Source organism: Cardiocondyla obscurior, linkage group LG15, assembly GCF_019399895.1.
Source record: "Cardiocondyla obscurior isolate alpha-2009 linkage group LG15, Cobs3.1, whole genome shotgun sequence".
Lineage (NCBI taxonomy): Eukaryota > Metazoa > Arthropoda > Insecta > Hymenoptera > Formicidae > Cardiocondyla > Cardiocondyla obscurior.
Window position 1 is genome coordinate 3,560,509 of NC_091878.1, and position 22,471 is coordinate 3,582,979.

Here is a 22,471-nt window from a genome sequence, read left to right on the forward strand (position 1 = left end):
TAAATAGCGGAGCTAAGACTTCAATGACTTGGCTGTAACGTTGCTCATAAATTTCCTTTGATATCGCCCAGTCTCCGTCTGTGCCGCTTCGCTTTATCTGTTGTCCTCCTCGTCCTTCAGTCGAAATTTAAGCGCTTTCATAATCTCGAAATCTATTATTTCAAACGAACGCGAATTTTGCAATTTAATTCTAAATCCACCAGTCGGATATTAATTTTACGTTTCAAACAAAAAAAAAAAAAAAAAAACATACACACACAAAAAAAAATAATTGCTAAAAATAGATTCACAAATATACAGCACAAAATCGAACAAAATAGTGAGCGACTCTCGAAAAAGTTCTCGCGCATGAAGAGGTGCGCGTCGCCGGGAGCTTGAAAAATGAATTGTCGCCGTCAGAAAGCCACATAATTTCCTAGCACGTATCCTTTTTACGGGGAACACGTACAACGAAAAGCTTTTATATACTGTCCTGATTTCAACGATGAATGCGCGCAACGTTGCGAAGCGGATGTTAAATCGGTTAAAACTCGGGATTCTCTGATTAATTCTGCACCCCGGATTGGCCACCGCGGCGTACAAACAAGTTTAAGTGCATTAAACAAGATTCCTCCGCGAAAATAGCACGTAAAGCAGACGCTTTCAGTTTCGTTTCCCGGACTTCTTTTTTTAATATTATGCGGCCTGCGCGTGTGTCCTGATAAATTTACAATCAGCAAGCATTTTCAAATCGTATACTTCGGGCACACATTCCCGTTGGAATGCGTTTTACTTAGCGCTAGCAACGCTCGCAAGCGTCGTTCGTTCTTGTTTAACATTTGATAAGCGACAAAGATGAAATGATTCTACGAGCAGCGAGTGCAAAGTTCTGGGATGCATCATTTATACGTTACGACTCAAAGCTAATTACCCCTGTGTAAGACCCACGGTAGCTCCGTATCTAAGCTTACGTTGCACATTCGTGTGCCCGTATCTTTTCAGTCCTGTCGCATTTTTGCGCAACTTGGCGCAACATGCTATTTCAAAATACAAACCGCGTTAAAAACCTAAATTACTGTAAATTAGTTCATAATTTTGCGCAAAAAAAAAATTAATATTTTTTATTAAACTGCGTGTCCTTAAGAAAAAAATGCGAGTCCTCATTTTAGTGCAAATTACCGATATCAACAGTCTGATAATAAAAAGATAACAAAAGCGGCTTATTGGGTCGTTTTGCGACACTGCCCGCGCGAAACTCCCATTATTCTCCGTTTGAAATAATAAAAGCAATGGATTTCTCTCGCAAAGCCCACCTTCTCGCAAAGAAGAAGCCTTCACCACGGTAAATCTCCTTCTCGCCCTACTAATCTTTTAAAAGGATGAGGAAGAAGTGGCGGAAGTCGATTCGCCGCGTCGCTATGTCTCAATGAAAGTCTAAGAACGTACATCACCGCCGCGCCGGGCTCGATCAAAAATTGAATTTCTCCGCTTGACGTTAATAAACAAAATCCTCAAACTCGATAAAAATATACGCGCGCATAAATTAATGTATAATCGTTCAGTAACGCGGGCGCAATAATGTTCTATTTAGAAACAATGCGCGCACTTCGCCGTTTGAAATTACGCATATCTTCGTTTATCTAGTGAAGCCAGCTGTTGCGTTAATTCCAAACAAATTGGAAGGCATTTTTATCATATTTAATACAAAACCGTCTATTTGAAAACACGAAAACGCGACGTGACAACGCGATAATGTGACGTTAAAGTCGTGACAACGCATAATGGAAAAAATTAATGGAAACATTTTAAAAAGTACAGGCGGGTTCGTCATTCCACATATAAAACCGTATATAACATTTTCACGTGCATCCGATTTTGCGTTTTTTCTTTTTGGCAAACGGCTGCCGCGTAATCCGAAACAAACGAAAGGATTACACAATTTCCACGGCAACTCACCAACCTCAACCGAGAAGTTTAATACAATGTTTTTTTCAAAAAGCCTGATTAAGCTTCGGCGAGAGCTCACCCTGATCTTTTGTAAACGTCATAATTATTCGATACGTAGAAAATGATTCGGGATAAACTATTGCCTCTCTGAAATTTGCGGATCGTAAAAAAAAAGAATCAACTGCGCAGCTCGAATCTTATTTTGATTTCGTTTTTTTACAATAAAGCACGAGTTCTTAATATTCGGCCTTATTATACTGTATTTAAACACGTGTAGAAGCTCGGAGGAACTTTTCTATTATAAGAGCTGTAACTTCATCGAATTAAAAAATATTTCTCTCAAGGAACCCTTTGATCTCTTTATAAAAACTGCAAACATTCGAGATGTAGATATTACCTCGCGTATATTCATTTACACTGTGGTAACGTTTGTATATTTATTTCGTTAAAAATTTATGAATATTTTGAAGTACCAAAAGCCTTATAATTCTCAGAAAACTCTCAAACAAAACCGAAGAATCTTATCATTTTCGTGCCCCTTTCTTCCATTCTCGTCCTTGAAACGAGATTGTTGAAATAAATCATTACGCTCTTTTGATAAGGGATTAAAATTAAATTTCATTCTCTCTCCCTTGTCTCTTTTCACAATTTCCATAATCAATGTAATGTAAACTGTAATACCAGCTAGATTTGTTGTAAATTCTTAAAGAAAATTAAATAATAATTTTTTTTTTAATTTTCAAATATTGCTAATAAAAAAATTTTATTATAAAACCAAAAATTAAAAGATACAATTTATTTCATCGAAGTATGGCAATTAATACCTGACTATAAATTTAATAAAAATTCGTTCGATCGTAGCCGAACGTAAAGGATAATGAATTTATCCTTTTATCTGGCGCAAAGAACAAACGGTCGGCAAAAAGGTATAGTTGATATTCGCGTATTATTTTTCTATGCGAAATGAAACCGAGGGAGATGTAAAGGCCGTTAATAGAACCGGATATCGCTTGTCCCAATAAAGGTTCGTCGATAAACCGATTATCACGTGTCGTGGCTTGTCTTTAAATACTTCAATTTTCAACACAAATTTCCTAAATTCAAAATTCTTCAAATACAATTAAAAAAAAAATAAATAAAAATACTTGTGCTTCTTTTTAACTTCACATTTATATTATTTTATCTAAATTTATCTGCCTATTATTAAGTACAACGTATTTTAATACGCTTTATTCTAACATCAAATAGATATAATAATTACAAATCGTGATGCAGCTCTGTATTCTTTTTAATTTTTCCGAAATATTTTACCACGAAATACTCAAGACGAATAGAAAACTGAAAAGTCGTTGTATATCCAAGTAGCAATCTCTATCCCGTCATTGTTTTTTCATTCTTTCTCTACGCGTTTCTCTATTTCTCTATTCTGTGCATTTTGCACATTTTTTTTTTTTTTTACATAACTCACTTCACTCAACTGCATTATATATCTCCATTTTCTGATTTCTTCTACCCTCGTCTCTTTCTACATTTCGTTTCCATTCATCCCTTTCTTTCTTTCGTCTCTCTCTCATTCTTTTCTTTTCTTCTTTCCCTTCTTCGCCACCAGTTTTCTTTTCGTTTCTACAAAAGATCAATTTTATCAAGACCACATAGACGCGGATTTAAAGCGCACGAGTCACGCGTGGATCATAAAAACATTCTATACTTGCTATTAAATTACCAAAAAATAATCGACGTAATTAGCAATAAATTCGCATTTTATGATTTTCGGATAATACGGACTGTAATATTTTACTGACAAGATTACTTCGCGCGACTATTGTTGTTAAGCACTATCAAGTACCGTTAATACAGAGCGGAATACTACTACAAAGCATACGATTTCGTAAACGCATGAGTCAATTCAATCAATTGGCCAGCAGTGGGCCTATTTGCATTTACCGCTGGCCTCCGAGAGAATGCCACAACACACGGGCAGGAAATTAATGTGTTGGTTCTCTAATTGCTAATTAAAAACACTACTACGACTGTGACGACGATTAGGATACGCAGGCGCGTATCACCGTGGCAAACACAATTAACGGCGAAGTATCCAATAACGTAGCTGTGCCCGAAAAGAGAAAATTAAATGCACGCGCTTACCAGCGTCCGAGAAAAATAAAGTAGAGCGTAAAAAAAAAAAAAAAAAACTTTACTTGCAATCCTGGGAAATTTTATTTCCCATTAAAGATTTGATGATTAAGAACGATATTGCTAACGCAATATTGGACTACGACGTCAGAAATGAGGAACACGATAAACAATTCTTACAACTTACCACGTAAATGACTTCACAAAAGTTAAATTGGTTAAGGACAAGTTAGATTATATTAGAATTCTCTCCGAGTCGGTTAGATTTAAATTATGTTAGAAATAGAGGCGCAAGTTCAAATTAGAACCGGACCGGTTTGCGGTCTTATTTTTATGTATTCGCATTTCGTTTAAATGTCAACACGAAAATTAGAAACTTTAATGCTCGAGCGAGCTACTGGCCCAGTGTAAATTTGCATGCCACAGCTTCCTGCGATCAAACGATCGCGAAATATGTTTCTTTTTTTTTTATACGAACAAACGCGTGTTGAAGATTTATATTCAAAACAATATATTCCTATTACTTGAGCAAGATAGATCTCAATTTACTGCAAATAAGAAGTGGTGTGTTTGCCTAGTCCGATCACGTTTCAGGACTCGCGCTACTCACTGCCCTCATATGATTGGATAGTCAAATATTAAAGCCGAATTCCGAATTAAGTCAATTTGTAAAATTTTGATAATTTATCTTGGCTCCTTTCTCACGTGCAGTATGAAATGCCGAAAGATTCTTTAAAAAAAAAATTTATTTTCTTTAAAAAAAAAAAAAATTAAAATAATAATATCGGGAAAAGAAATTGTTAAAAAAAAAATATTTTTCCACGTAATTGTAGATAATAATTCTCAGAGAATATATTATTAATATTTCAATTAAAAAGAGGAGTTCAAAATTAGTTGCATGTAAAAACTCTTCTATAAAATATCAGCAAAATTATTCTAAAGCAAAGTGCATTTAAATGGACCGTGGCGATTTTGGGTAATCACCAACGCGAGGCTGATTTTTGCGTCGCGACGTATTCGGGGAAGAATTTATGCGGCGTAATTTGTTATGCTAAATAAAATGCACGATTTGTGGAATTGTTGGACGCGGACCTATAGAATCTCAACGTTTGCGGCACCTATGGGATCTTAACTAATGTATTCAGCGAGGAATTATAGAGCGCGTCTAACAGCGCGCAGCAATTTAAATACGCTTTGTGGAGCCGCGTAAGCAAATTTTATTACTAATTGCGCATTAAGGTTACTCAACAATCTGCTGAAATAGAGTGAGCGAAGATTGTTATCTGCATCATGCAAATTATTTCACAGCATCATCGAAACGTATCTTATCGCGCCGATATATAAAACGCCAGCGAAGATGGCGATAAAGGGTAAAAGAATAATTATTATTAAAACTGAAACGAGTAGAATCGCGAGAATATAACGCGGCAGACACTTTTGCGCGCAGAATCCACGCCGCTTCTTTTTATTCGCGGCGCATGAATATTTCAATTACGCAACATTACCGTCGCCGCGAATATAAAATTAATTTCTATTGCGGGAATGATTGACGCGAAGCTCCGGTGTTTTAATTATAATATTTTCGACGGCGGTTTCTGGGAATTGATGATCCGGCGATCGAAAGTTTTCTTATCGAGCACTCATTTTCCTTCTTCATACAAGCTTATCTCGTCGCTCTTCTCCGCTTTTGTACTTTATTTTTAGATATCGGAGGCCAATCGTGCTCGGCGATGAGAATTTTACGATATATCGAAATTTGCGCTGTTGACGAAACGGGACGTCTCTAAAAAGGAGATGACGAAGCGTCCTCCCCAGGTTTTATTGTTCTTTTCTCTCTCAAACTCTTCTCTCAGTAATTGTCTGTCTGCTCGGCGGAAAAACAACGGAATAAGATGGAAGAATTGTTTTCGAAAAGTGGATGGAAACGAGTTAAACGTGTCCCTCCTTTTTTTTTCTTCTTTATCCCTTGTACGAGTATAATACGAAATTATAAAAAAAAATTGCTCGCGGCTGCTAATTGATCGCTCACGTAACGTTACGGCCGGCTTGCAACGTAACAAAGCTGACGGAGTAATAAACATTGTTTAGTTACGAGTAAAATCTGAAACAGGCCGCGGCACGGCGAAAGATAGGAGAGAGGAACGAAAAAATAATGTTACGATCTTTTATTTCTGCAAAACAGCATATGACTGTTTCTCGTGCGCGCCGTTCTGCAGATGCACACATTATATCGCGCAGGTATACAGAATACGCACGCCACGTACACGCGTATTCGCAATGAAACACAAACAAATATACATATTTTATTCGCACCGTCCGCGTATTCGCCTTAACGTTTCGGAACGTACGATAGAAACATTTCCCGATATGCATATAAAAGAAAAAGAAAACGTGAAAAAATGGAAAGTTTTTATTTTTCTGAACAATAATTCTCATTAATTTCCTTTCTTTTTTTTTTTTTTACACACGCGTCGCGACGACTGTAAATTTCGCACAAAGACAAGACGCGGTCGCGGACGCGTATCGGAAATGTAAATTGGAACCGTGCAATCAATTGGGAATTGGAAACATAAACTGGGTCTCCGAAATCTCTCGCAACTTTATCTTCCCCGGTGGAGTTTCAATCCTCAATGCGCGATCGCGAGGTGGCTTCAATCTCCGATGCGAGCGATACGCTTTAACACGCCGACACGGAATCCCGCCGCAAAACGAGAATTGCGCGAGAGGCCGTATCGCCAGGGCGCAAATTAATAATTCGCGACGCGAATAGCGTCGACGTCGTAACCGCCTCGTCTGTCGCGCTTTGAGAGCCGTTCATGTGAGCACGTGTATACGCGGTCCGTCCCGTAATGGTCCCCGTCGACACCTACACTGTTCTACGGCTTTTACTTCTGTCACCAAGTGAATTCGCCGACGCGTTGGATGTAACATTGTTAGCATGTTTACCAAGTTCTCTTCGTAGATGGGGTTCGCGAAAGTGACTCTATTATTCCCGTTTCGTCGTGATTCAAAGTAAATTTTTAATCACGCAATCAATAATTAATCAACTTTTTATTACGCTGATTATAATATTATATTATAATATAATATTAAATATTATAGTATAATATTTATTTCTGTGACATTATAAAATGTAATTAAAATCCGTTTTCCTATAAAAAAAATTTAATGTTTTTCTTTTGTTGCTCGTATAAAGGAACGATGTGTAGGAAAGTAAACGCGCAATCTCTTTTTTTAATATTAAAGTTGTATAATTATTTTCGATGTCGATTAACGCTTCTTCCTCTTGCTCCTCTCTCCTGCTGGCCGAAGCACATTATTAGACACGGCCGCGCGCCGTTGTCTCGAGTTTATTATGTTGTGTTGATTTATGTAGCCGGTGTAACGAACCTTCAGCATGACGGCGAAGTGTTTAGCTGACTATGCGAAGGCCGAACTATGCAAACGCGACTTGTCGGAAGGCAGTGAAAGAAGTTGGACACGGTACCGGGGAATTCTCTGATAACGAGGACTATCACGGTAATCGGATTTGAAATTGCTACAAACAAAAACGACGACGGGCACTTATCTCATGTTCGTCGACTAAAATTTTATCCAACGACCGAGCCAAACGATTAAAAATTTGAAGTATCCGGGAATTGCATTCGATAAATCCAACTTGCTTTAAAGAATCAGTTGCTAAAGCGCACAAAAGTGCACTTAAAAAATTACTACCGACTGATCTACAATCAAATCCGTATTACAATTTCATGGAACTTTTGTTCATTTTACACATCATATTTCGCATTTATATCATTCATTTAAAGTACCCATTTTACGCAATAGTGCTCAACCGATCGTATTATAAATACAGATAAATATTTCAATAAATTTGAAAAATAACGCTAAATGCCGTAATAAGTTATTATTTGAATACGTACAATTCGAAATATTATAAAAGTAATTAAAATCGCAACAAAACATGTATTTGCTATTCAATCGTTTGAGCTTTGAGCGACGTTAATTCCCCCCTTCAAAAAAAAAAAAATATCCCTAATTAAATCTTAAAAAACTTCTCAAAGTGAATATCAGTAACCCGTCTTAAGCGACGTCTTGAATTCAAGAATGGCGTGACATTAATAATAAAAAAATCTGCCGCTACGAAACTCCGCGAGCACGCGATTTCCAGAGTCCTCAGATTTCTATATAGACGAAATGACAAACTGCCGCATCCGTCGTCGACGAACGTAGAAGTCCGCGTGCGTCTAAAATCCTTTGTTTCCGCGCCTGTGATCCTTAATAATTAACCCGTTCATTGTACACTCGATCCACGGGGACGATCGCCGTAACAAAATCCCTCGTCGTTAATGTTACGGCATTATCGTAGGGCCATCACTTATACAAACCGTCCCGGCACGGTTCGCGTAACGATATCAGAGTATAATGGAGCCCTTGCAGCGACGACGTGTACACAACGCGATAATACTCGTACTTACGCGATACACCACACGCACGTGTGTCCACGTCGTAGTCTCACACGCGGTGCCTTGCACGTACACGAGCGCAGGACAAACGGGCGCGCGTGGATGTACTCGTTTGTATCGCTTGGGATTCGCATGACGATGGTAATGAGACCTTTGCCGGAGGGCTTTTCGGCGCACAATGCAATTCCGCTTGTTACTGATAACGGCCCCTGCAATTGCTCGTTACCTATGGCCTTTTTGCATCTCTCAACTTTTTTTTTTTTCTCGTCCTCCTTCCCCCTCCTGCCAGTCCTGTGTCCATCTCTGTGATTTTCACGGCTGCACCACCCGGTCTCGTTTCTTGTTACAGCGAATCGCGGGTCTTTGACAGCCGAGAAAGTATGACGATCAAACTAAGCTTCGGCGCGAGACGGCGTAATAATAAACCGTGGAAAAATCAATGGCGGAAAATATTTTTCCATCCGCCTCGCAGTATTATTTATTGTGAAATTTGCCGTGTATTTATTTAATTAATATTTTAATTAATAATTATAACGATAGTTCGCTTGTTTATTTAATTTTTTTTTGTACCCATGAATATTTATCAGTGCTCAGATATCTCCTGTAGAAATTGAAAAGAGAAAAGCAAAAAGTTGGGAAATGTTTGCCGTGGATGATCTTTTAATTTCCTTGTTCCCCGATAAACTTACAACTTGTTCGATCTTGTTGAGCGTGAAATTTGTTTTATCTACGCGCTCATCCGATTATCAATATAACGAACCAACATGGCAAACTTTCAATAGAACGCTGCCAGAGTGAACGCTATATCGTTTTTGAAAACGCTCGTGAATGGAAAGAGAATACAATTAAAAGATAAGACTAAAATTATCATGCTTTACCGCACGTGTTGTTAGTAATTACTTGCTTTGCACTTTTAATTTTATTTGAATAATCCAATCGACAATAGATATTATAGCAAATAATTTTAAACGAGCCAGGAACAAAAATTAATTTTCCACCGTTGAAAGCCTCCGTCGGGGAAAACGAACGGCATTTCGGGACGTAGAAATTGATCATCACGCGATGTGTATCACATTCAGACTTGGGCGATCGCGCAAGTCGAAATCAGAAGCGGAAGGTGAAAGAGCAGCGAGATGGCGGGGAGGGGAAGGGCAAAGGGAGATTGGGGTGGCGAGCGGAGAGCGGAGGATGCGAGAGTTAAATTAGTTTCCGGGGCAAAAGCTGGCTGCCGGCCGGTTTTCAGGACTAACCCCGTGTATAATTCCAGAACAGCTCCATCAGGCTGGAACCCACGAAGAACCTTCTATCCAGACTATCCGACCGCCTCCACCATCCCCACGCGAAGCATCCCCCTAACACGTGTGCACCCACCACCTTCCCGGACTTCGCGGGCGCTGCAGTTTGCGAAGTTAATTACCGCCGGATAATTGCACCCTATATGCCGCCCGTCTGATTAATGAGGCGCGGCTGAGCGAGAATCATCAGGGATACCAGAACCTTTACTTGTCTTTTCTCATTCATTTCCCTTTTGTCGTCGAGAAGCGAGTCGCGATTTTCTTCGAGATAATGAGTTGTTTACGCTTAATTACGGCCCCTGCTATTTCGCTCCGCCGTTACCCGCGCGACCGTCACGCAATTGTCAAAACGAGCAAATTGAAAACTCCCCAGTTTTACATTTTCGTGTAATTAATTCGAACAAAATTTATTTTCCAAAGATTAATTTAAAAAAAAAAAAAAGTATTTCGTACGTGAATCGTTTTAATTCCTTGTTTCAACTTTGAAAATTAAATACGTTGACAATCTCTCTTTTTTTTTTCTTTTTCTTTATATTTTGCATTAGATCCTAAAGTTTCGATTTCTTTAATTCTTATGAATACTTGTATCCAAAATTCACGGAAATGCGATTGCTTGCAAAGTTAGGAGAACTTGAATTAATATCTGCGCAATCACGGTATTGCACTCGCTTATCTCTAGAGGTTGTTCCGGAAACGATTCCTTCGAGAAATTCTCGGGAGAGCGTACAGGCTCTCCCAGAGGAAATGCTTTTCGCACAGCTTGCGGTTGCCTTGCGCGAGCTTGCAAAGCAACCGTCTTCTTCGGCTAGAATCCTTCATGCCTGAAGAGGGTAACTCGGCAAGATCTCGAAAGGTTGCGAGCTCTGAAACGGCAGAAGGACTTGATTACTGACTTTGCGTCGCGACATCAATTCCGTCTGATATTCCGCACATGCTTAGAAGGACACCACTCTACACGGGTAAATGATCAAAGAGCGTTGATTGTTAATTAATTAACACTGAGGAGCGCGGATCACGTAATCGGAGAAGCAGAAGCGGATTTTAGCAAGCGATATGCTTCATGATTCAACACATTACAGATTGTATAAACATCTCCCTTGCGTTTAACGTTCGCTCTTATGTGTAGAATTACGCGAGCCTCGTGCAATCACATGCACAATATAGAACAAAGTAAATATAATATACATATAATATAGAACAATGTAAATATAATATACATATAATATAACATTTATTTGAAGTAAAAAATTAAAAAGATTTTAAAAGTGATCTTAAATGCGCGTAAGTAGTGTAATCGTTGAATCTGAAACCTTTTTGCCAGGTACTGCTAAAAGTAAAAGAAACTAAAACACAAGCGCCGTTAGAATTTATATTATGCAACTCAGATAGTCCCATTTCGAACAAAGCTCCATTCCCACCACCTATTTAACCGAGTCAAATGTGAAACACCGCGCGCGTTTTCATCTCAGCGATTTACGAAGGCCGTGCTGACAGCCGGTAGTAGAACACCGGCTTTTGCAATTCATGATCTAGAAAAGCTCCGGCGAGCTTTCGCAACGGCGACGAATACAGACCCTCCTCCCTCCCCCGACTGTTTGTTTTCAGCGCGCGACGAGTGTAACTGAACGTTTTCAACCGCAAAATGATGCTCGCGGTCGCGGGCATCGTGTAAACACGCGCATTCAACGCGGCAAAACCGTCTTTCTCTATTCTTTTTTTTCTTTTTTTTTTTTTTTTTTTTACGCCCCTCTCTGACATACTGCGCTTTTGTCCTTCTTTTGCCGCGGGCAACTCCAAGCACTGCATAGATGCTCATTTGCGCATAACATTCCGTCACGGAATCTGGACGTCATCCCCCGCCTCGTCGTTATCTCAAACGTCATAATCAGCGATATGACGCACTTCAAATATAAATAGAAATGCCGGTCCAAAGCTGTCTCTGCAGAAATGCGGGCTCAGATAGTTACGAACCTGAGGGAGGTACCACTACATATGTATTTTCAAAGTGTTACACATAGTATTACATATTCGGTTTCTTTTCGGGCGATTTGCCGATATTCTGTATCCCGTTTTTCGACAATCGAGATTTCGCCTGCGCTTTAACGCGGAAGAACGGCGGTAGGTCGGCCATGCAACCGTACGTCCAATTTATCGCTCCCGTTATCATTCACGTTCATCGATCGCGGCAATATGAATGCAATCATCGTCGCGGCAACGACATAAAATTTACTGCATCGGCTGTAAAATTCCGCCGTTGACCGGAATGTTCGTCGGTCGCACGTTTGCTGTCCGCGAGATCGTTACAGCTAACGAACGACCGGGAATTCAGCGACGTAATCGATCTAATCTGGCGCAAGGTATCTCCATTCTCATGATAATGACGCCGTGCTCTTTTAAATCGCGCACCAGATTGAAGCGTGACTTTAAATCGCTTTTCAATTTTCGATCCGAAGTTAATAATTGACGCACGGGCTTTGACACTGCAATGCGGATGCCGCGAGATTGATTTAAGAAATATCAGCACGCGCAAGTATCAGTAAACGTTACTCTATGACACGGCTTAGCGAGATGCTGGGAAGAGATACGGCACGTCTTTGATTGCGTTTCTTAGCTCGCAGCCACCCCTTACTGTCCATCCCGTCTGTCACCACCCCTTTCGGCGCCGACCACGCTTGTCTCTTCCCTTCTGCCTTCTCCTCTTAACAGCGCAGCTATTCTCTCCCGCGGTTTTTCTTTCAGTTGAGAAAAGTCCCAGGGTCGGATTTAACCCTTTAATATCAAGAATTCCTCTAGCTTGCTTCTTTTAAGATTTTCTTACTCTTTTCTCTTCATCATTTATTTCTCTAATAATATTCCGTAATATTCAGACTTATTTAAGTCAGTCTTTTAAGCAAAATTTATTAAAAAACATATTTTTTTTGTTGATATTAATAACGTACTAATATTTCACTAACAATTTTTTTTTTTTTTTTTTTTTTTTTTTAGATACACGTCGCTCATCTCAATTACTTTAATTATCTTAAAGTTTGTAATTTATTTTTACAAAATTTTCACCCGCGAAGAAAACAAAAAAGCAAAAATGAAATTACAACTAACTAAGAGACAACGCGACTGAAATAATAGAGACATTTAAAGCTAAACCGCTCAAATAAAACGCAACCACTGCACGCCACATATGGGCGACCGCTAACAATCCCCTCAAGAGGTGAAAATTTGCGCGAGAGCGGCCCTGAACGGAGACGGTGCGGCCAGAGTAAACGGGGGAGAGAGAAGAACGGAGAAGCTTTACAGAATTAAGGAGCCATTCGCCTTTCATTAACTCACTACGAGCCCGAGGGGGAGAGATATTCCCTTCGTGCTAACTCATCCCCAGTTTATCACTACGTAGACGGAGGCGGGCGACTGTCTCCGATAGAAGGACTGGACTTTTATCCTGCCGCGAGGCCATTTACCACCGTCGCTGCGCTTGGCAAATAGGTAAACGAGATCTTTCCCCGATTCTCCTAAACTCTTCAACCGCGATCTAGATTGCACTACTTCGTTAATCAAGACGATAAAACGCGCAATCCGTTTGCGTTTTCCATTCGTTCCCCCCCGCTTCCACCCCCGGCACGTTTATTTTCCTCCGAACGTCGCCCTCGTTTTCCGAGTTTTAGATTAAATTTGAAGTAATCGGCGGCTCTCGCCTTAATCGCTTCAATACTCCTTTAGAAAAGAGGACTCCAATGAAGTAATTATAGTTACTTAAGCTAACGAGCCCTAATTTATTTTCTTGTTTCCAACCAAGGGAGGATTTATTGATTTGAACATTGACGCTGGAATGCAACTGAAGGTGTCTCATTAACGCGGTACTTTGTTATCTAAAAATTATCAAACGCTCTCGTTTCGAGAGCACTTTGAAACAATAAAAAAAAAAAAATTAATAAATAAAAGCATCCGCTTTTAAATTATGAATCAAATTCGCCAACCGTAAAGCTAATATTGCAAAACGCATCAGCTAAACAGTGAGAAATCATTGTTAATCGTATCGATTTAATGATATTGGAATTATATGAGCGCGCAAATAGGCGTGTAATGAGATTATCTCGTTAAAAATGTTATCGCGCAACGTTTATTTCCCGCTCGGTATATTACTCTCCGCGAAACGTCGTGCGATCGAAATAGCAACGGAAATTTTCGCACAGCGAAACGATACGTCGAATTCAACACCGTGCGATAATCCGCTTTTAGTTAACATCGCAACAAATTGGGAAATACGCCCCGGATCTCCTGAATCCGACCGCACAACCGACGAGTTAATCTTTACACGGCGGGACGAACTGCTCGAACCGCACGTCGACTTTTCGGTATTAAGACTCACCGGGATCGGAAGAGGGATGCGCTCTGGTGAGTCTGCAGAGTTGTAATGGCAGATAACGAGTATCCGCCCGCGGTGGTGACTTTGGCGGCGGCGGCGTCGCGCTCAGGAAACCGCGCTGAAGTTCCCAACCCACTTCCTGGATGATCGAAGCCTTCCTGAAGTACGGCGTCACTTCTCGCAGGTACTTCACTGCAACAAGAAAACACGTCGTCAGACGTGCCTCGCCAGCTGGACGGAAAATACAGATGTTTGTGTTTTATCTCTAAATTGAGCTCGCGCGGCAAGATTATTTAATTTAAATACATTTATTTTAATTATTTTTAATTAAAAAAATTTTTCTTTATTACTTTGATTCATCAGGGATCGCCTTACTGCAGAAAATGTACTGCAATATTTCGGTATATCACCGTAGCAATAAGCTGCAAAATTTATAGCATATCGATAAAAAAAAAAATTTATTCTTACGTAGCTTGATACTTTTTCATATTATTTATTAGCGCGCGGGGTCACAGTTTCTATAACAAAGAAACCGATGCTTCGCTTCTAGTCAGATCATACTCGGGGAAAAACGCGACTACAAATTCGCGAGTAGGTCCATTATTGAGGAGAGGTTTACGAGCTTTTCGAAAGAAAAACAAGAAAAACTTCGAAACGAAGAAAAGCAATTTACTTTTTGATGTACTTCATATTACTCGTACGAGCTCGCGCGTTTGAGGGCCTGCGAGAATTCGGCCAGGAAAAACCCAACTTTCTTTTCGAGGGAAAAGAAGAGAGAGATACGCGCGCGACTCTGAAACGAAAGTCATGTCGCGGAAATCGAGTATCGACCTTTCAAATTGCGGAGAGGCCTCCTGCGCTTAGTCGACATCTTGTCGGCCCTATTACGCGAAATTTAATGGAGAACGTCACGTGGCGACAGCGGCGAGACGGGAGCGGAATTCTGATGTATCGTATCCACGATGATCCAATATGTTTGCCATAAGGCTCCGTGTGGATGGTACGCGCAGCCAGCTGTATTTACTCGCTCTCGGTCTCAAATGACATTTCCGCGGATCTCGCAAATCTCCTCGAAGCGAAAATCAGCATTCATCGGCATTAGCGCTCGCTGTTTAACGTCTTTACCACTACGTGACTTTAAATTCCGCGGTAATCGCAGACAACGAACGAATCTCGATCGATCCGTCGCAGAATCTTTTTGCGCAAATTAATAAATAAAAAAATTTGTTTTTAATATAAAAAAAAAACAGTCATGAGAATTTAGTTTACGTTTCCGATTTATTAATTGAATTAATTGAAAACCGAGGCCGATTCCCGTGAGCGTTTCGTTTCAAATTAATCTCGCGCCGAGAGGTTCGCGTAAGGAAAGGCACAGGTGTCCACGGCCGAAGATCAAGCCGACAGTGTCCAACTTTTCATGCGCGCACGTATACCCCGCGACCTGGCCACCGTGTGCCGACGCGCAGCGTATTTCTATTGAATTTATTTCGGTGCCCTGGACGGCGCACGTTGCTGATTGCAGCTACATCGAGCCGGCCAGGCCGGGCATCGGGACGCCGCCGGACTCGACGCGGCGGCAATGCTTCGCTTGCCAGTCACGTATTCCTGCATCATTTGCTATGGGTTTCATACCAGCCATAACTCTACGGATATATCCACCCGTCCCCGCCCCCTGCCACCCTTTATCCCTTTCCGCTCCCTTTCCACCCCTTCGGCCTTCGACCGCTTCAAATCCCACGCCATAACTGCACCCGTCGAAATTGTGTCCCTCCCCGGAGGCTCTCGCGGCTCTTAATCCGCCGTGCATTCATCGCGCGAGGAAGTGCCGTCGGAATTAATCAAGTCTTGCCTGTCGTCGTTAATTTCAGCAAAGGCCGCTAATTTTCATTCGCTCGGCGAGCTGTTAATCGCGAGCGCGGCCTTTGACAAAACAGAATTCACGGCGAGATTGAATGGCATTGTGCGCGCCCGCTCGCGAATCGGCGGCGCGTAGAGTGGCCGAGAAACGATGTGACGAGGAGATCGGGTAAGCTTTGATTGAGCTTTCACGTAGGTTTGTTTAATGGTATTGTAACAGCTGCTACGGACTCGCTCGGTTGCATTTAGATTCGCCGGAACGGACTTGGACATTTATGATTTCTAAGCGTGCCAAACGGCGAGTCGCGTACGCGCGCCGTCAAGTGAAACCTCAACTCGTATGTGTGCGATCGGCGAAATAAATTAACCGAAAGCGACATAAAGGTGCAAAATATTCACAAACCACGGGCTCTGAAAATAATTCACGCGCATCACGGCATTATTTAAATATAATATTTCATTATTCACGAATAAATCTGCGAGCGCAATTATTCTAATAATCTCATTAATCTTAGGATTAATAGCTATCATATTTAAATAACACGGAATTTCCGCCACATTAAATTGTGCGTGGCCGTTCGTATATTTTCTTCGTCTGGAGTTATTACCTTCCCATCAGCCGCGTAATCCACATGTTGTAACATATTAATTAAAAAATAATTACAAAATAATTATTAAAATATACGAGGTTTAAAAGAATTAAACGAAATAAATACTGAGAATTGAGGCCGTCGTATTGAGACTTTTACGTATTTCTCCAAGTGATCTTTTGTTGGCCGAATAAGCAGCTTTCACGCAGTAAGAGTTCAAGGTTTGAACAAAAATATCATCGATCCGAGAAGACCTATTATTGCGCGCCTCCATCGGCACATTCTGCTCGCATTCGTCGTTCGAATCGAGCCGAAACTGGCCGGATGGCCAGTGCAGCGTTGCGAATCAATCGACCATAATCGCGCCCGTTGAATCGCGTTCTCCCGTTTCCTGCGTCTGGAAAAAGCGTTTCAATGGCGGCCACGCGTACCGCATATCAATAGCCCATCTCGTCCCGAAAGCTGGCCCCCCTATCCCAGGAAGGATGCCGTAGCGTCGTCCTTGTTGCGGCCAGATAGGAAGCTAATAAACCGGAAGCTGGCTATCGCGCCCATACTCGCGCGTTCAATCGATCGTGACTCGATCCCAAGATCGTATTTCCATCTTTGCACTCTGATCTCCGCACGGCTTACCGAAAAAAAAAAAAAAGAAAAAAAATCGCGTAACAGACATTTCGACCGTTTGACGGCAGTGCAAAAATTTATTGTAAATTTAATCAAAACAACTGTAAATTATATAAATTTCTCGTTTCAATGAAATGCTCTAATTGAAGGAACACGTATCGCTTAACCAACTCGGTACATTCTATTATTTAATAAATGTACAAACAAAAGGGAGATGCGAAAACATGTCGAGTTATCGACTCGCGTTTGAAAAAATGATATGATATTATATTTTACAGTGAAACATTTTACCGACAGGTTTTAATATTAATTTTATTATTAACTAGACATCACAATAGCGCCCGCGTTTGCTCTTACTTTTTCAACAAATAATTAACTTAACTAATAAATATCGCAGCGTGTTCAACGATTACGAATTTGCGATAGACTGATGTGAATAATGGAAATAATATTCAGCGCGTAAAACATGTTTAATAATGTATTAAAATATATAGAAATATCAGTCAAGAATATAAATCAGTCAAGCTGTAATTTTTTTAACAGCTGACATTTTCTTACTCCCGCGACTGGGCTATGCTTTAAATTTCACTCGCGATCTTGTTTCATCGGCAAAATATCTCCGGCGCGAAAACGTTGTGGCTCGTTCGGATAAAAGAGAGAACGATATCGTGAAGAGCGTCTAGCTAGCTATTCGTCCTGGGACCAATACTCGTTTCGAATTCTCCTGTTGCGATTGGCAACAGGATTCGAATCTCGCGAACCCTTACGAGGCGAGAACCCATTTCTTTTCCTACGACCGTAAAGCCTCCAGGAATTTCTTTCAAAGGGGATACCCCATACGGCAAAACGTTCCCCTACGTGGAGCAAATTTCTCGACAGATTTTTGAGTCTCAATAAATCCCGACAGAATCACCGCAAGCCATTCGTGGAAAAAGATATTAGACTGCATCTCCTCGTAATTTGCCTTCCGTCCCTTTCAGCCTGCGATAAGTAAAGTTTGCGAAAAACGAATCCTTTAGCTCCGCTTAGCGAAAGCTCTATCCTTTCTCGTGTGTTAATACGTTCGAAAATATAAAATAAAATGTAAAAAAAATTGAAATATTCGCTTATTACGAATTTTTGCCAATTTAATTGCGCCACGGTGCACTTTTATGAATATTTTATAAATAGTAGCGATTATATCGTAAAAATATCACGTATATTTCGACTTTAAATATATTTTCTCAATTTCTTAAATTGCCGTTCAACAAATCGATTCGATTGATAGTCTGTACGGTCTCCCTCCTAAATTTAACACCGTCACTTTTCCATAAATCGCATATCTCGGGGAACATGATATCCTGTCGATAACGAGGTTGCAGGAAATGCGCGAGACATGAAAGTTGAGAAAAAATGTCGCGCGAGCTATCGGCCAAACGATCGGTGGCAGTACATATTTTGTACATAAAATCGAAATTATAAGATCCGACGAGTTGTGCGAAAAATAAGCATATTAGATAAATTAATACTTTGAAAATGAATATATTTTAATCCATGCACTATTCAATATTCTCCTATCTTAAAAAATTGATGTAACGCGTAAATTAGCTGTTAATTGTTACCGCTTAAAGCCGACGCTGATTAGTTCTCTGTCGCTTGGCTTGTTTCATGCCAAGCGAGAGTCATTGTCGGCTGTTAAATCGGCAATTTTGAGGTTTGATTTAATTTTAATATTTAATTAATAAGCAAAGACGGTCTTCGCGATTTTCGAGATCGAGTACAACCTGGGGGAAGTACCGTCTTTGTATGGACATACTAATTAAATATTATAATTAAATCGAACGAGAGTAACGAATAGATAGGCGCGGGGGGACGGGGGGAGGTGGGGAGAGACGGGGTGAGAGCGAGCGCGAGCCTACGTGCCGCGCGCTAGGTAGATTCCCCCACTACTCCCACTCTCGCTTTGTCCTTCTCCAGCGGTCGCGCGAAGCACACGTACTCGCTACGCTCTACACCGCAGCCACGTGTGTTCGTATCGGAAGTGATACTTTTTTACGTATTTCGTACAACGAAAACCTCGCGATACGAGAAGTATCTTCTCTTCTCTATTCTCCGTGTGAGGAGAGCGCGTGTGAGAACGTCTCTTTTCATAAAGTACGTAATATTCTTATGTGTGTTGTGTAGACTCGCGCAGTTTTAACTAATCATCTGTGCTTTCTGTTCGCAAGGACCAGTGCGAGGGCGGAGTTCAGTGGGTCTGAGAGGAAGCACTCTGACGGGAAGCCTGAAGTTCTGAGAGGAGGAGGAGGCCTCGGAAAGGCATCGTGAATGAACGGAGCAACCCCAGAGGTAAGAAAAATTTTATTTTTAATTATTAATTTGATACACCGTTCAGAAGTGCGTGCATATTCTTTTCTAAAGACTTAATACTTGTAGCATCTCTACAATTAAATTTTATATTTCTTTTTGTTACAGATCGACGCAGCTGCATTCACCGTCGTCATCGAAAGTGTCGTTTCCGCCGGTATTAATAATTATACGAACCGCAGCCGGTTCGTCGGTCGTTCCGGGAGTTCCGTAAAGTATTCGGCGGCATTTTTTTACATACGACTTTCTTCTAAACGCGAGTGCCGAACGGGGAACGCGCGAAAGTGATCATTGAATAATTCTCGCGATTATAAAATCACGGTCGGGGTGTTCGCGAGTGACTTGTGCGCGGAAGGATGACTCGACACGTCCCATCTGAGAGGAGGAGCAGGCCCGGGAAGGGCTTCATGCATCGGCGGAGCAACTTTTAGGTGAGCATCAATTTATTAAATAAAATCTTTAATGAAAAACCTTTACCTTTTTTTTTTTAAATTAATTAACTGATATATCGTCATGTCTACATTAATATTTTTTATTTTATGTTACAGTCACCGGCAGAACTCTACACCTCCGCTGAAGCTCATGCAGATTGGTAAGTCGCATGACTTTTTTTTTCGTAGTTAGTATTTGGGTCTCTTGAACCGACAACGCGCCATCGACCACAGATTACTCAATTGTAATCATCATATAAAAATTATTATAATTAATTAATATCCTCAATTATAATAACGCGCATAAATTGAGACTTTACGAAAAATAGCGGACGCAAAACGTGCGCATGGTTTATTCAAGTATATAAAATAACAATTATTATAATAATAATATAAATAATATAAAATAAAAATAATATAAAATTACAATTAATCAATTTTATTCTAATAGCTTTCAAATCTCGTTAAACTTAATACTAAATCATTAAATTCATATCTAAAAACATCTAATTTTTTTTATAAAATTACATGTACGAGAGAGAATATTGATTCAGGCGTAACAATGATACCAAAAATATTTTAATGTGCAATATAAGGCAAAAGAATTTACGCGAGATGTGAGTTCTTGCAAGCAAGAGTCGAGCCAATCGATTTGTCAAGAGTGATTATCAATAGCGAGTGATATTTCGCTTCAACCGGCATGTGATACTGCCGTACAAATATCGGCAATTTGTCACGATCTTTTTCATCCTATTTTCCTTTCTGCTCCCTTTTGTACAGCATGTTACATAGTTCTCTTTCGTGCACGTAACCCACTACACCTAGCGTGTCACGCTTTACACTAATTTATCCAATATATCACATAGAGAGCGCGCGTACATATGTACAATTGCGGGAGTACAAAATTTTTGCAATTTTTATATCCATGGTCGTTTTTATAGATCTCATCTTGAATACGCTTTTCACATACCGATACGTGATGAAAGAATAAAAAAATAACCCCCAAAAAAACCCGTACACGCGTAAAAATATAAACTACAATAAAACTGCAACTTTTTTTTTTTATTAAAAAAAATAAGTAAATATATCAAGCTTGAATAGTTAGTCAAAAAATTACAAAGACAAAAAATAGATATTTTTCAAATTAATATCTGTCGAGCAGCATTCGCTTCAGACATCGATAAAACGAATGGAGTGTCACAAAACGCGCGAAATTGATAAGTGCGGTTTCCTGGTAAGCTTATAATCCGTGAAAAAGAGCAATTTTAGCCCGGAGAAGTATTATAGAAAGATCTAAGAATCAGCTTTGATAAGGAAGCCTTGATACATTCTCGCGTCTAAAGGATTTTGCAAAGCTTTCTCTTACGGGAATCATACGATTATTCTGTAGCAATGGCGAAAAGAGCAGATTTCTTGGGCGGCTTCGCGTAACCACCCGCCTGAGAGCAAAAATCTGATGGGATCAGCCGTTCTCCTTCGGAAGCGTAGCCGGGAGAACGTTTAATCTGGTAAAGGCGGGTCTAACGAATAATTCACTCAACGAGCAATACGAAGGAAACGAGGGAAAAATGTGCGTAGGTGAAAATCGGGCAAATAAAATTCAAATGACCTAAGCTTTTAACGTAGGAATATTCGTTAGTGCCATTATTAATGAGACTATTATCCACCTTCAAACTTCCGTATTACTAACCAATTAATTCATTATACGATCGTTAAAAAAAAATTATTCGCATACAAGCTATTTCGATGAGTACGAAAAAATAAAATAAATAAAATAATAAAAGTTACATAATAAAATTAATTAGCTTCTTTTCGGAAATATACAGTGTATGTATATATTCAGAATTCGGTATAGCGAGGCACACGGCTCGTTCTGACTTTCTTAAAAACTCATAAAACGGAGGAAAAGGTTCTTACAATCTTTCACCCCGACGGCATTTTACACCCGTTATTTCGATGCTTGTTCGCGATCGGAAAAGCGCTTTCGAAAACGATATGATTTACGTCAAAGGATCCTGTCACGACGTACACGAAATGGCACCTTCGCGTGAAAAGGGTATTTTCTCGGCACACACGGCGAGCGGGTGTAGGAAGGACCGCTACCACCTGTCGATCCCACTGAAACGCCCGAGGGATACCGCCCTCGTGTGCGGGCGAGCGATCGACTTTATTCCCTTATTCCCGCAGAGACCCTTCGTGCCATGCTAGCTCGGGCGTCACGTTACGCTCGGACGGACGGACGTACGAATCCCGGGTACGTCGATATTCCGAATTTGATTGTCGATCCTGTTCTGTCAACAGCCCAGCATTACCCGTGCGTTCGCGTTATTAGATGACGCGTGGATATAAAGGCCGCGAAAATGGAATATTCTCGCGTGAGGTCAATCCAAGTGGTACAGAGGGTCGGGGGGCGTTCGACACGCAGGGTAACCGGAAATTTCACGTGTCG

The 22,471-nt window shown here is 40.5% G+C and overlaps 1 protein-coding gene across 3 annotated transcripts in view; it reads right to left on the reverse strand.

Annotated features, from left to right (window-relative positions):
- The window catches only part of Syn1 (Syntrophin-like 1), a 173,676-nt gene that overhangs the window by 70,537 nt on the left and 80,668 nt on the right, over positions 1-22,471 (reverse strand). For all 3 annotated transcript variants that reach the window (XM_070666944.1, XM_070666942.1, XM_070666943.1), the window contains one exon: positions 14,178-14,366. In XM_070666944.1, coding sequence (XP_070523045.1) covers positions 14,178-14,366 — 189 coding nt within the window. The remainder of the gene's footprint in view (positions 1-14,177; positions 14,367-22,471) is intronic.